Source organism: Ammospiza caudacuta, chromosome 1 (genome assembly GCF_027887145.1).
Source record: "Ammospiza caudacuta isolate bAmmCau1 chromosome 1, bAmmCau1.pri, whole genome shotgun sequence".
NCBI lineage: Eukaryota > Metazoa > Chordata > Aves > Passeriformes > Passerellidae > Ammospiza > Ammospiza caudacuta.
In genome coordinates this window covers 130,869,348-130,884,435 of record NC_080593.1, presented here as the reverse complement: position 1 = coordinate 130,884,435, position 15,088 = coordinate 130,869,348, and the positions used below count along the sequence as shown (strand labels likewise).

General features: G+C 39.0%; 1 protein-coding gene across 1 annotated transcript in view; it reads left to right on the top strand.

Annotated features, from left to right (window-relative positions):
* Positions 1 to 15,088, top strand: part of GRHL2 (grainyhead like transcription factor 2) — a 64,868-nt gene that overhangs the window by 14,133 nt on the left and 35,647 nt on the right. The window contains exons 3-7 of the mRNA XM_058803025.1: positions 1,735 to 1,802; positions 3,396 to 3,780; positions 6,278 to 6,330; positions 9,564 to 9,720; positions 11,953 to 12,064. Of these exons, the coding sequence (XP_058659008.1) occupies positions 1,735 to 1,802; positions 3,396 to 3,780; positions 6,278 to 6,330; positions 9,564 to 9,720; positions 11,953 to 12,064 (775 nt within the window). The remainder of the gene's footprint in view (positions 1 to 1,734; positions 1,803 to 3,395; positions 3,781 to 6,277; positions 6,331 to 9,563; positions 9,721 to 11,952; positions 12,065 to 15,088) is intronic.

The following is a 15,088-nucleotide window of genomic DNA, read 5'->3' as shown; positions in this document are numbered from 1 at the left end:
CTTTGAAATTAATATGGATTCATAAAATTCAGGATGTCTATGAGCATCTGGAGTATTGGCTTCTGTCTTAGTAATACCTTTGTATGTAGCAGTTCATTAATCTGATGGATTTTTGTAATAAAACCAAAAAATACCCCTTTTCCTTCTCAAAACCATGTTCTAAAAGACATATCTGCTCCTTGTTCCAGGTATTTGCTAAAGACTTGGGGTTCAGATGGAATAAGGTCAGATTAACATCTCAAAACCATTTCCAGCATTCAATCATATCTATTTTTGTCTTAAATAGGGATAAAATGATAAGTCTTGTTGATACTCCCAAACACAAACTTAAAACTTAACCTCTATGGTGTTATGGGGAAGTGTAGAGGACTTCCAATGCACGAGACTCTTGAATTGTCCTTATTTATAATCTGGCTCATTAGCTCTAACATGCTGGATAATATTTTTGAATTACTGTGTCCAGTCAATAGGAATTATTTGAATTTAACTGTCTGGGTTTTTTTAACTTTTCCTTTTCCTTGTAGTGATATTTACCTAAACATAGAACATCATTCAGAGAAAAACACATAATCTTAAAAGGGGAATCAGCATATGTAAACTGTGGCTTTTATCCCAGTTCAAAAAGAAATAAAAGAAAATTGTATTTTAGCCAGCAGGATGCTTAATAGGAAAAGGGGATGTTCCTAAAAGAAAGAACAACTCTGGATAGAACTCTGTGACTGTGCTGCTGTCTTGCAGTTATTGTTGATGTTATCATTGGCTACTGGAGTGCACTGTAATACTTTTTTTCCTCTAAAGTCAAATATTTTTCTGATGTTTCTTTAAAATATTTAAAAGTAAAAAGCATGGCTTTAGCCTATTCATAGGTCTATTCTTGCTTTTTAATCCTGAGTTAATTGCTGCAATGGACTGGATATGGCTTGTGCAAAAGATAGATTAGAAGTTTTAGAGGCCAAATTAATGGCTCAGCAAGAAAAGAAACAATATGGTAAAGACAGAAACTTTTCCCTTGGTGATTTCATATTTGTGCTGGTGTCAGGACACTGGTGTGTGGGAATACAAATCTTTAAATTCACTTGATGTCAATTCTGAGTCTGTCATGGGGCCAGATTTGACTGGGTTTTTACCTCTCATAGCTATTGATGCAGTCAGCAAAGCAGAAGTCAGTGTTTCTGGATGACATACCAGCATGCCCTGACCTGTCCCCATACTAAGAAAGGGAAAGATCCACAAACTTTCTCCAAGTGTGAGTCCTGCACTCTCCAGGCTTCTCTCTAACAGGAGGACTTACCTGGTGCTTATGGTTTAATTGAAAAGCCTTTTTTGTCTGAGCTAAAATGGTCTCAGTGCACAGCTCATCAAAGCATCGTATCTTCCTTCTCATCTTGTTTTATTCAGTGAAAAGTGTTTGTGTGTGTTTTTGGAATAATATGAGCTTTGATTTTGAGGTAGCTTGGCCTAGCTTGATATTCAAAAGATAGGACATAAAGAAGAGCCCTTTGCTGCTAACTGGTATGCCCAAGAATTAGAAAAGAAAGCAATTCTTTTTTTTTTGGTCTTTGGAAATTTTCTTTCTGTTGACAGTCAGTCACCCAAAGAAAAACAGCTCCGGCATCTGTGAACTAGACAACACTGATAGAGTTACATTTTTCTAGTTGTTGCAGTAGAGCAGTCTGAAGCTGCAAATGCCTGACAGTTGCATTTACCTGACCCCATGCCTGGTGTTGTTCTCAGGTTCCCAGAGATAAAAGGCTGTTGTCTCTTAACAAAGTGAGTGATAATCAAGAAGACCAAGATAAAAGGTACAGTATTATTCAAAATCATATACCCAGCTACTGAAAGTGTTGATCAGTTGTGAACTGAAGGAACTGTGAGAGCCTGAGGCGTTGATGGTTTTCTTTCAAAAGTTCAAAGAATGAAGGCTGTTTTGGGAAGTACATTTTACTCCTTTTTACTTTCAATTGATTTGAAAAAATGGATGGTATTCTCAAACATGCCATTTGGAAGGTAGCTGAGAGTTTCACTCCTTGCTTTTGTTTGGTGGTGTTGTTTTGCTGCTTCTGCTGAGATTAGTAAAATCAGATTATCTTGACAGTTGGCTATTGGCTGTTTTTCTTTGTTTTCTTGTTGTAGGGCAAAAAGTGAGTAGTTTGGCCTCAGTAATCTCATTTATAGAGCCTTATTTAACATCATTTAGGATCTACCCAGCAAATAAAGTAACTCTTAAAATCATTTGCTTAGAATATTTTTCTCACTCCTCTGAGATTTCAGCTTTTCTCTGTAGGCTAAAAGTGACTTGAGTCAAAGGAAGCTGCCTCCTACTATTAAAAGAAAAGAAAGAGTGTATATTTTTTTAGAAACAAAGAAGTTTTTACATACTGGAAGTATCTCCATATAAAATTATGACAGAGATGAACTATATAAGGTTTATTTCAATGTAGCTAATTTGTGACAGCCTTAGATGGTCTCCACTAGCTGTTCATAAGGTGATTGTTTCAATAGGTAGTAGTATAAATTTACTGTTTCAAAATAGGCTATGAACTAGTTTTTGGACAGTTTTTCTTGTGCAAACCAGAGAAATTCCTGATGTTCAGTTCCTACACCGAGTGTGATTGACAAAATTTGCCTACAGTGGAAAGCCAAGAGAGAGGAACTGGGCACTGGGTAGTGTCAGAGCATTTCTCCTGGGTTGAAAACAAAGCGATGTTATACCTACTGAAAGTTCTATGAGTTAACAATTTTATGTCAGTGTAACTACTATCAGCAATCAGATTGCTTTCAACAGCAACTGTGGGTAGATGTGGGAATGCTGCTGAGGTTACTTTGCAGCCTTTACTTTACTTTGCAGTAACTTTACTACAGTTACTGATCTACTCTGCTACAATGGAATTCCTGGGCTTGCTCTTTTAGAACAGCATTGCTACCAGAGTTAAGCAAACAGTAGTGGCCTGTCAACAGCCTGAAAGAGCATGCCATCTGCATATGAATTTTGCTGTTGAAATTCTGCCTGTTTCATGTGCTGAATACCTACTGTGAGTAATCCATACTGCCCTGCCTTACTCTTCATTCTTATTTTGTATCTAAAGGCTGTTGTACTGCTGGATTAATTTTGCATCCAAATTATAAGCTAAGGCAAGAGCAACCCTAAATACCCAGAATTTATTGTAACAAGTCAAATCAAATGTATTATCTTTCCCCATTTGTTTAAGAGCTCTGGACCTCTGCTTGACTCAGAATTTCTTTTGCCTAGTATTTGTTAATGTATTACTTCTTATGGCAGTGGCTTATCAGAACTGAAAAATCTCCTTCCCTGACATTTAAGACCATTAAGCTATTTAAGGAGGAGATTTCCTCTATCAGTGCAGTTCATAACATATTTTGGTTTTGTCTCACAGAAATTGTCTTAATACCACGGAAGCTCAGAATAATTTAAGTGGGGGAGAGAACCGTGTGCAAGTCTTGAAGACAGTGCCAGTTAACCTTTCCTTGAACCAAGATCCTTTGGAGTCATCCAAAAGGGAATACACCACAAATGTGTCTGGGAGCTCAACACCCATCACAGGCTCTGCAGTGACTGTGGTTAAAGCAGAGGAGTTCACCCCTGTTTTTATGACCCCACAAACACACTATGCAAGAGGAGAAAATGAGGAGCACCGAGGGGTTATCTTTGAACCATACGAAGTGTCCAACATTGCTCCCCACACAAATTATCTTAAAGATGATCAGCGCAGTACTCCTGACAGTACCTACAGTGACACCTTCAAAGATGGAGGAACAGAAGTAAGTTTTTCACCTCAAATTAGCATCTAAGAATGCAATAAAAAGCTGTAAACAAGATAAGGGTATTTGAGCTTGTAAACAAGATAAGGAGATTTGAACTGTCCACAAGAGCCATTAGAAGAATAGAGATGCTTGTTTCAACAAATTAATTTCTACTTCTTGCTGTGTTTCCATCAGTGCTCTGATTAAAGGGGAGCATCATGAGGCATTTCAGAAGACAATTACAAAGATGTTTTTTCAAATTTCTGAGAATAATAAACACTGATTTTTTTTTTTTTGTCTTTGGGGATATTGTGTCAAGTAGAAGATAGTTGTTATTCTGAAAGATTTATTTACCATTAATAAGATCTGCCTTCAGAATAGTAAGAAATAGCCACTTTGTAACAGGGAAATTCTAGATGTTCTTTTGAAAATGCAAATGAGTAGCAACAGCCTCTGCTGCTGGATAAAAACCCAAGTAATTTATTCAGAAGCTGTTTGTTGCACTAAGCTCTATTCTGCAACACAAGCAAGTGAGAAAAGGTAGAAGAATTAGACTAATAGAGGAGAACAGAGAACTTTACAGACAAGGAACAACTGTGTGTATATGTACAGGAATGAGGAGAAAAAAGGCAAGGAGAGCTCCTTCTAATTAATTTACAGTTATGCTACAATCAAAGTAATTTTACAGTCAGCTTTAGTTTGGTGAGTACCCTCTGGCTGCTTTTGCCTGCTACAGAATAAGGCAAACAAGCTGGAATTGTAGAAAGGTAAAGGCAATTTAAACCTGACAGTACCTCTGCAAATAATTAGAGATATTAGATGGTAAAACTCCCCTAGGATTTTTATCCTCCCAACTCTACAAAACTGTAAACATGACAAAAGTACAAGGCAAGCTATATTAAGACTTAGCTGCCCTGATTTAGTACATGAGAAATTTACTGTGTGTTTGTGTAGTATAGAAAAGTCCATTGTCTCCATGAGTGACACAGATTCACGATGTCTGCAGGTGAATTTTTTTTCAGATAAAGAACACATGTAGGTCAACTAACTAAATAAATAATGAAGAAATCTAGCTTCCCATTGTAAAATCAGTAGGACCAAACCTTGGATTAGAAACACTGTTCTGCATTATCAAGCAAAATTTGTTTGGCAGTTCTTATGTGTTACTGGTAAATGGCTCTTATGGTACCATACCCATGGCTTTCCCTGTGGTGCTGGAGCAGAGTGATTCCATTCCCTTGATTTGTTTTGGGACATGATGCTGAGAGGTTCCCAAACATCTGCCCTGTGCAGAGAGCTGTCAAACATGCAAACTTGTTAAATTTGGATGTAAAAAGAAACTTTACACCTACATGTTGGCTTTGCATCCCAAATTTTGTGTTATAGAAACTTTGTTACATGTTTTTTTTGTAATATATTGTTACATGTTTTTAAAATGATTGGTTAATAACAGGGTGGGTACTTGCCATCTAGGATTTCTGTGCAGTCTGTGGAGAAAGAATCAGTTCAAATCTGCTTGCCAAAAGTGGGTGGAGTGGTTTTCTAAGTGCACTCACTCCTCTCCATCCTCACCTCCCTTATTAATTCTACAAAGGACGCTGGACAATTAACTTTATGTCCCCAGCCTTAGTTGTTAGGGGAGGTGTGTGCCATTGTTGGTGGCCTTCTAGCCCCAAGTGTTCACATGCATGTAACATGGGAGCAGTCAGAGCTTTGCCACCCTGCTGCAGCCTCACTCAGCACCGAGCCTGTCCCTTTGTTTTTCTCACCTGTCCAAACCCCAGGATGTGCTTAGCCTGGCTGTGCTCTGACTGCTCCTCCAGCCACTGTTGTGTAGGCACAGCTGGATGGAGCAGGTCTGGGGAAACCATAAGGCAAAATGTCAAAACATACCAAAAGAAACTTAGACAAAGTTAGTGTTTAGAAGTAGGAAGGCAATTGTTCTTACTAGTTTTCATAAGTGCTTGCAAAGTATTTCCTAAGTACTGGTGAGAATGACTGGGTTTGGATTTGGTCTAATACTTACTCAATTTTCAAACACATTATAACACATATTTAGGAATGCTTTCAAAACATTTATGAAGTGACTTAGTTGTATTGTACTGAAGGAGTGCTAAGCTTTTATAGATTGCTGTGGTAGTGGACACTTTGGTCAATTGCTTGCTGTGTTCTTTGTTACAATTTTAACAATTATACATATGCTGTTCCAATCGCTTTCATTTTTTTTTTTTAGCTGTGCTTAGGTTGTTAGTTCTCTATAGTATAAACACATTCTTTGAGGTTAGGTACAAAAAAACCCATACAACATCATTGTATGATTTTTACAATGTCAACCTCTTAACTTTTATATAAAATGTGACTAGCTTATTAATATCCACTTTAGTTTTTAGATATTTTGAGTTTTAAAGGGTTGATGTTTTTTTCTGAGTTTATCTTTAAATAAACATAGTTGCACTTTTGTTGGTATTTGCATTTTGATTTTATCAAAGAGTATTTAATTGGTCTTATTTTTCAGAAGTATCGGAGTGTGTCAGTGGGGGCTGAAGAATATATTTATGAACAAACAAGGTATGGCATAAGCTTTGCAGTGTGCTGACTGGCATCAGGCAGGAATGTATTGAGGAGTAGCTGCCTGTGTCCACTTCCCACCCTTCCTTTCTTCCCCCTGGGGTATCTGCAAGGCTCCCTTGATGCTACCAAGCATTATTCTCCCTTTTCTCCCATTCATGTTAACTCTTAGATCTGGACAGTTTATATCTTCATCTGTTGCCTTCCCTCAGCATTCTTTTAAACTCATAATTCCTCTGAAGCCACCCCCCCCTCAAGATATGCAAATGAAAACTGTTGAGAGGTTCCCCAGGTAAAAGAGTATAGCTTTGACAACCAGGTCATGAAAAATCTTTTCAGGATGGCAGAATGCACAAGTCAAATGTCCAGAACAGTTGAAAAGCTTCAAGAAGAAGCTTCAAAAATTAAAGTTTGAAAAGAATACTGTTCTGCCTAAGCACAGAAGAATGTGCATGTAGCATGGGCAAACACTGCAGAGTCCCTTTATCTAGGAAAGACTGCAGTCACTAAAGATTTTAAACTGATGCTTTATTTCATACTTATGAATGGTTCTGTTTATATCTGAGAGATTACTCTCACTTTAGAGTCAGGAACATGCCTATGTAGTTTTTGTGGATTAGGCATATGGCTCTGACTGTGGTGAAGGCTCCTTACAGCTTGATATTTTTCCTGAGGAATGTTAAAACAATCATTAACTGCAGTGAGCTCAGAACTGAATCATTATATAGTCAGAAGATATGAAACTGATATTTAGCAAAGGCTGCTCATTTACTATACTGAACATTTGTAAAATTGACTCCTGAAGCATTGGTATTGTTAACAAATCTCACACATTTATGTCTTTCATGCTATGGCCCAGGTTACATTAAGGATGAAACCTCTGAATGCACATTAAGAAAACTCCCAGGAAAGATGTATTTAGTTTACCTGGAAGTGGAAGGCTCAGAAATGAGAATTTCAGATTGAAAAAGAAGTGGTGAATATGCAAGTAATTGGAATCTTGCTAGAAGGTCTTTTAGTGACTACACAGGGGTTTAGTTGAGACTCATGGTAAGGTTCATTACAGTATTACAATAATTGAGTGACTGCAATAAGTTTTAAGAGTGAGAGTAATCCTCCTGCTATAGGGCATGCTTTGCTTGCCAACTGAAAACAAGAAGAAAATTCTGAAATGGCACTACACAGAGGCTCCAAAACTGGCCAAGTGCAATGTGTCTGGGATTTACGTTTTTTGACTGAAACATACAGAATGCCAAGGAACAGAAGATCAGCCCGTGGCAGACTGCAGGCAGTTCTGTTAAGACATTGTGTGTGTCTGACTTTGATCATTCTAAGCCCTTCTCAGCACACATCCCTGTTAGTTCTTCTGTCTGGTGTGAGGTTTTGAGGCACATCTCCCAGGACACTCAGTGTGCTTTGATGTGTGTCATTAAGGGGTCTTGAGCACAAAATCTGCAATCCTTACATGTGATGCTAAATCAAGGCTGTGCCCCTATCTCTCATAGGTGGTCCATCTATAGGACAAGTGGTGCAGCAGGAGGGATGCTGGCTCTGCAGCACTGCTGGTGTAGCTCTTCCAGTCCACTCAGATGGGTCCACACTTGCCAGTGTTGGCAGTGCCTCTGTTCCCTTGCACACAGGACAGGGGCAGTGCCAGCACACCCCGCAGCAGAGGGGACAGTGGTGCCTTGTGCTGCCTTCCTGCTGCATGCAGGAGCCTTCATGGTGGCCCCAGCTGCCCTGTGTGGAACCACCAGTGCTGCCATCCATGGGTTGGATAGGTATAGATGAGTGTTTGTTTATTACCTTAGTTTTGCTTTGACTTGTAACTTTTAAGCAACTAGAAAAATGACTGGACTTCAATTTATAAGCTAAGAAGGACTTATAAGTTGTCTTCATTTGATTGAATGATTGCAACTAAACTGAATAATTGATACTAAGCTGTCTGAAGCTCCTTTTGGATGGAAAGACTGGATCTGTTGGGTTTTTTCTACCTTCTCTTCAAGTGGGGATTTAAATGTAATTATTAGTTACGTGTTTTGTTGTGGGTTTTTTTCCTATTGGATAGTTAAAATATCTTTTGTTTTCCCTTTATTTCTATATCGCTATGGCAGTGATGATCATCACTATGATGATCTAGAGTATTTGCTTGAATTAGAAAGTTAGGGATACACTATTGTTTTTGACCAACATATTCCTCCTTTTGGTTCTGCTCTGGCACTGCTTAAATACTTTTCTGAATTAGAACCTTTGTGAAAATGCTTCCACTGTGTCTCCAGTTCATGAGTACTTTGTATTAAGGTTCCTATGCAGTTTGAATTTTTTTTTTTACAAGATCAGCATTATTTTAATGTAAGAGAATGTGAGGAGCTGCAGGCATCATTTTTGTTGGATTATTGTTCAAGCCCATTATTGGAGGTTATGGCTGAAGAGGCTCAGTGAGAATTGTTTCCAACTAACAGTTCACTAGTTAATGGAGCCTTAACTTTTCACGGTTTGAGAAGTGCTTTGAAGTTGGAAAGTTCTTCTGTGAAGGAGGGTCTTTTTAAAATCTAAAATTTCGACACAAGAGCTGTTTTTGCCTGACATTTTTCTAAAGGGAGGTTACTTGATTGAAGATAAAGTTAAATGTAGGCACTTCATTCGATGTGACTAATTTTGAAAAGAAAGCTTATAAAAACCTTGATTTGCGTGTTGTCTTTAAACAAATGAACTTACTGTCCATTCTCTTTGTATTCCTTCTTTGAACTGTGCTGAAAGTAGCAGTTGGACTTTCCATTCTTTCATGTTCATCTTTCGCAATATCTTTCATTTTATTCTGGTTGGGTTTTAAAAAAAAACTATCTATCTATTTATTTATTTATTTATTTCTCTTTCTGCAACTTTCTTCTAAGTTTAAATGTCCGTGGAGTTGATGATTTTCTGCAAATCATACTGAATCCCCTCTTGGTAATGGACACTGTCATTGTGAGGTACACAGTCTCATAATTCATAATGGTTCCTTTCAGTGATAGTACCTTTGATCCAAGAAACTCACAGTCCAGGTAGTTTTACGCTTGATTGCGGGATCTGATGAATTAAAAAAAAAGAAAATTGCAATTTTAAATTGCTATGTCACAGTTGCCTGGAATTTTGTTATTGGCTTCTTATGCCTTATTCAATGCAATAATTACATAATAAAAAAGGAGAAAGTGATATGGATTTTGTGGGTGTTTCTCTCCTTGTCTTTTCAGCAGCACTTTTCAGTACACACTAGAAGCTACCAAGTCTCTGCGTCAGAAGCAAGGGGAAGGGCCCATGACCTACTTGAACAAAGGACAGTTCTACGCCATCACCCTGAGTGAGACGGGTGACAACAAATGCTTCCGACATCCCATCAGCAAAGTCAGGGTATGGTCCCAGTTCTTTCCTAGATGGAAATGTAGCTCTGCAGATAGATGTGATTGTGGTTGATTGGCTTTTAATTTAATTTGGGGGGGGGGGGGGGGTGGGGGAGGAAGGACAGAGATACCACCTTATTGATGGTAACAAATGTTTTGCTGTCCAGTTTTTTCAGAGTGTAATCTTATGAGTTAATGATAGCCTCGGTTTATGGTTTGGCAGAATGGTGGTTACACAGACACTACACTTAACACTGGTGAACTTATTGCTATGAATAAAGCAAAGAAGTCCAAGATCTGCCACATGTACTTTGTGTAGTCCATCTTTACTCACTGGTGCACTTCATCAGCTGCTTTCCAGTGCATTTCAGAGAAAACATGAAGAGTTGAATCCATCCTTTGTGACATAAATTTTAAATAATTTTCATTGTCTAAGTGTGAGCTTTCACTTGACATTCACACAGAAATGTAACAAAATGAATTATTTGTATCTTAAATTCTATGCATAGAACTGTAGCTTGTGTATTCAGCAACATCTACCTGGTAAATGAGCCTCCTGATTTCCTTGGTAATGCTTTTGAGTTGATAAATCCTAACCCAGTAACTTTGGAATGAACAATGAGCCCTGTAAATTTTACCCTGAAGCTGTCAGGGCTGCATATGTATGAGGCCACAAAAATGTTTCCATCCAAATACATGAAGTTCTCTAAAAATGTTGTGACTTTAGTCAAAGGAAGCAATGAAAGTCAATGTGAGCAGTGAAGCAAACAACAACCTATATGTTTCTATCATACATGAAGTTTAGAGACACTCTTCCTAAACAGAGGCAATGATTTGGAAACCTGAATTAGCAGTTAATTTTTAGCCTGGTTTCCTTGGGACATGAGGCTGTTGGCTGAATCTGATGTAAGACTGCTCTGTTGCTGTACAGTCTCTTTTGCTGCCACTCATTCCTTCCCATTTTGTGGTCCTAGCTCTAGCACTTCTAGAGCTGAAACAGGAGTCAGGAGGTCACTGGTCTGACTGAAAACCAGTCCTCATATACCTAATTCAGTGCACTGCCACACAAGTTTTGAAGCTGTGGCAGCAGAAGGGTGGAAATTATAAAGGAGAGGTGAGATCGCATCCTTCTGGAGGATGTAGTTGACAGAAGATTGTGAAACTGTGCAACTTTCACAATCATGTTCTGTTTGCCAGGGCTCTACTCAAGTGACTGTTGAATTTATTGCCAATTCCATCCAAAGCTAACAGAGGGGCAACAGGTTTTGAAGGTATTAAACCTCTACAAGTTCCCTGTAAGTGGTACATAAAAACATTAGTGCTGTCCTTGTGGAAAAGCCAGTCTGCATGGCCAGTTCTGGTTAGCAGTCAGCTGGCCAGCCACACACACCTGGTGCCCAGCCAGTATATACAGGCATAACCCAGGACTCCTCCACAGTGTGTACTGCCTCGTGCCATGGAGACAAAGATGTGGTGATGGTGGTCACCTTTTATAGGTGGAATGCAGAAGGTCACAGAGTGCATGAAGGATTGTGATGGTGGTTTGTGGAGGGACACAGATGATGAATCAATTGTAATCTACCTCCTTAGCTTATAAAGCAGCTTGATAGTGATTTTTTGTTCCTACTGTCTCAGGGTGAAAATGAACATTCAGAAGTGAAGTTTTTTTTCTCTGGTTTATTTTCACTTAATTTTAATTGGTATGATCATTCTTCCATTGATTTGTGTTGTTTTGCTTGCCTACAGCAGGGCCTATTCAAAAAGCCTATATTGCTTGTGTAAAATTTTGCATAAAAATTCAATCTGTTTCCTTTGAATGACAGTTTAAAAAAGTGAATTCAGAATGTGAATTGAAAACCTCAGCAAAGTTCAGTTATACTGAATTTGTCATTAAACACATATGTATAAGAGTCCTGCTCCCAAAAAGGGTATTTGTGTACACTAAATTGAAAATATCTTGCCTTTAGCCAGTGAAGGTGACTTTTTAAAACTAAGAATATGATTAATTTTTATTTGGACTATCAAGAACATAATCCTGGGCCTTGCATTATTTTACAACTACATTTCTTTTGTCCTGAGTTTTTAAGTGCACGGTAGTGCTGGACTGATTAAAACCCAGTCTTCTACATCAAAGTACACGAGAGTGGCTAGATCAGAATTAGAGGCATGTGGAGATTTTAATTTTTGTGTTCCTGACTATTAATTATTTTAACTAATGTGGCTCTGGTATTGTTTTTTGTAGAGTGTGGTCATGGTTGTTTTCAGTGAGGATAAAAACAGAGATGAACAGCTGAAATATTGGAAGTACTGGCATTCCCGGCAGCACACAGCTAAACAGAGAGTCCTTGACATTGGTGAGTGTAACAACATCTCCAGATGTTTCAGGGAAGATTTCAGATATGGAAAGTCTGGTGCCTTGCACAGGAATATGGTGGAATATATTGGCAATGACTTCTTGGCTTGAACCAGAGTTTTTAGCAATGGCTCATTGCTGCTAGGACTGTGGGGTCTATGGAGCTGGGTAGACACCATGCAGAAAGAATGGTTCTCAGTATTTACACAGAGGAGCTGCCCCTTGCATGTGTATTTAGTGGTGTACCTCCTTCTGGGAAATCAAGGTCTGCACCTCCTCAGGTGTGGCAGAGTATCTGTTCCCTTTAGTTTTTCAAAGGGTGATCCAGTCTTTGATCCAGCAACAGTTATGTTAGCCAATTGATGTGGAATTACAGCCTGAGAGTGCAGATGTCATCATTGTGGTGGCTGCAAAGGAGTTGCAGGATTCCTCCACCCCTGGACTGAGTCAGTGTCAGCAGTGAAGAGGCGAGCTCTGGTGTGCTATCCCGAGAGACCTGTTTATCGTTCATCCCATCTAAAGTATCTACTAGCCCATTTGAGCCTCAACTGTCCTATCTGCATGCTCGGGAGGTTTTAGCAGAGGAAGAACACGTACTTGCTGCCAAGGAGCCTGAAGTTGAAGTCAGTGGCAGTGTCTAGACATCAAGCGTTTCTCCCCTCCCACGTGCAGTTTACATATGCACCCATCTGCACGGGTTCCAGTCAAAGGAGTCGGCAAGACCGAAGCAGACAAAGTCTATCTTGTTTTGACCGCCTGAGGGAACCAAACCATTGAATGGCAGGAATGAGAGGGGGCAGAGAGGGGGGCTAAACCAAAGCAGGGTTACTTGTAGAGAATATTCTGACACTTCAGGGGACGATTGAACTGGGTGATCAGGGAATCTGTCCCCACGCGGTCCTAATCACTGTGCTGCCTGTAGATTTTCAAATGCTGTAGTTTCCACTGAGGCCTGGTGTTATTTAAGGTCAAGTATATTTTCTCCAAGCAGCTCTTCCAGAATATCCTCACTGCCTCTTGTCTTATCATCATTTTTCTGGCTGAACTGTTTCATGAACTTCATTCTTTTCTCCCTTACCCCCATTTTCTTTTCTTGTCCATTGGGGTACCTAACTCAGTAAAACCGCCACCCCAGAACAAATTGCTTTTATCATGACACCTTAAAAGAAGAAATAGGCCACTTCACAGCTCTTTCTGAAGACTGCCTGGGGTTTTTTTTGTGCTAGTCCATACAAGCTTGTGGTAGTAGTGCTCATACCTTTGAAAAGTATGTGCTGAGCAGCTCGCTCCACTGTAGTGCCAGCACCCTCTGACTCCACTGCAGTTGCGGTGTCCTGGCACATTTCAGTTGCCTTACCCCAACAAGTTAACTTACAATACATATTCTGAAAAATAGTGCTCTGCAAAATAAGTGCTGTGCATGAGCTGTATGTTTACCTGTGCTAAAGTGAATGTCTCTTAATTTTCCATTAGTTTGAGGCAAAATAGCTCTGCTCTGACTTTTGAGGCACTTGTGAATACTGAGGTGTGTATTCTTTATTTGCGCTGCAAACACAAGCAAGGCACAATGTAGTAAGACTTACTGGTATAGCCCTTCTTGTCAGATATAAGAGCTGTAAGAGCATGGCTCACTTCAGTTTTCAGCAAAAAAGAGACCTAAATGTTGCTCGATAGTGTTTTCTTGAGAACGACTGAAATATAGCCTTACCTCTTACAAGTACGGTGTTTCTGAAGTACATTTCATTTCCTTTGGCACGGTTAACTGGCTTGTTAGGCCAGAATGGCTCCCAAGTATCAAACTGCATTTAGCAAAATCTTCTAGTTTTATCATCCAATTATCTAACTGAATAACGTAATCCAAATTTTAAGCTGGCCCTGCTTGAACCAGATACCCTCCAGGGGTCCCTTCGATGCAAAAATTATTTTGAATGACTCTATGAAGATTTCTCTTTACGTCAAAAATTCAGATCCCTGAAGGGATCCTCTAAATACTTGGAGTTAATGTCCAGGCCCCGTATAAAAAGAAAATTAAGTGTCCAAAACTCCGCATCACCTCTTCCATAGATGTTACTCTTAATTTGATGTGTGTAGCATCTGTGAATCCTTTCTAATTGTTTATGAATGCACTTTTAATCTAGACCATGATGTGGTCCTTAGCGGGCAGAGGATCAAATTGATTTGGGATGCTCCAGTTTCAGCTGTTCAGATCTCAGATGGACAGGGGGACTATGCTTGTGCTGCTTTCCGTTGTGGAAGGGATCTGTCTGTCTGCTTTCTGCCCTGCAGTTATATTCTGGACATCAGAGGGAATAGTGGCTTGCTCCTTCACTCCAGACAAACAGGGGTCACTGCTTTAATTTCTTTTGTGTGCTGGCTGGTGCACCTCCTAGGAGGAAGGATGCTTCAGTGGATTAGGTGCAGTGACAAGTCTGAAGATGTGTTGATATTAATAAAGATAAACATGTACTTACATGTATTCAAGTCCTTAGTGCTTGAGGAATAAACCTGAGGGCTTGACACTTATTAAGCAAGAAGGTAAGATATTTTCCAAAATTTAGGCTATGTACTGTAATGGATTTTTCTGAAGAAGGAGTAAGGTGCATGTTTGCTTTTTGTAGGCAGAATAAGGTGGGCAGGGGAAAAAGAGCTTTATTTTCACAGTGCTGTGACACTGGATCACTAACTTTTTCTTTTAAAATAATTGTAATGTAAAGAATACAATACTTAATTGCAGTGGATATTGATTATTCAGAACAAGTACAATAATATGACATACTAGAACAGGTTCAAATATGAAGTATGGGTGTGGAAGCTTTGTACTCCGTAGAAACTTGCCCTTGTCTTTTTCAGGATAGTTTGTATTATTTATGTGCACAATACAAAAGTATGCAATGACATTTAATGCATGATTAATGTTTAACCTTAAAAATTTGCCATTGTTTTATATGCAATTTATATAACAAAAGAGGAAATAACTCCTGTGCAACCATTTTTTGCTTATTGAACACACTGATTTTCTCTTTCT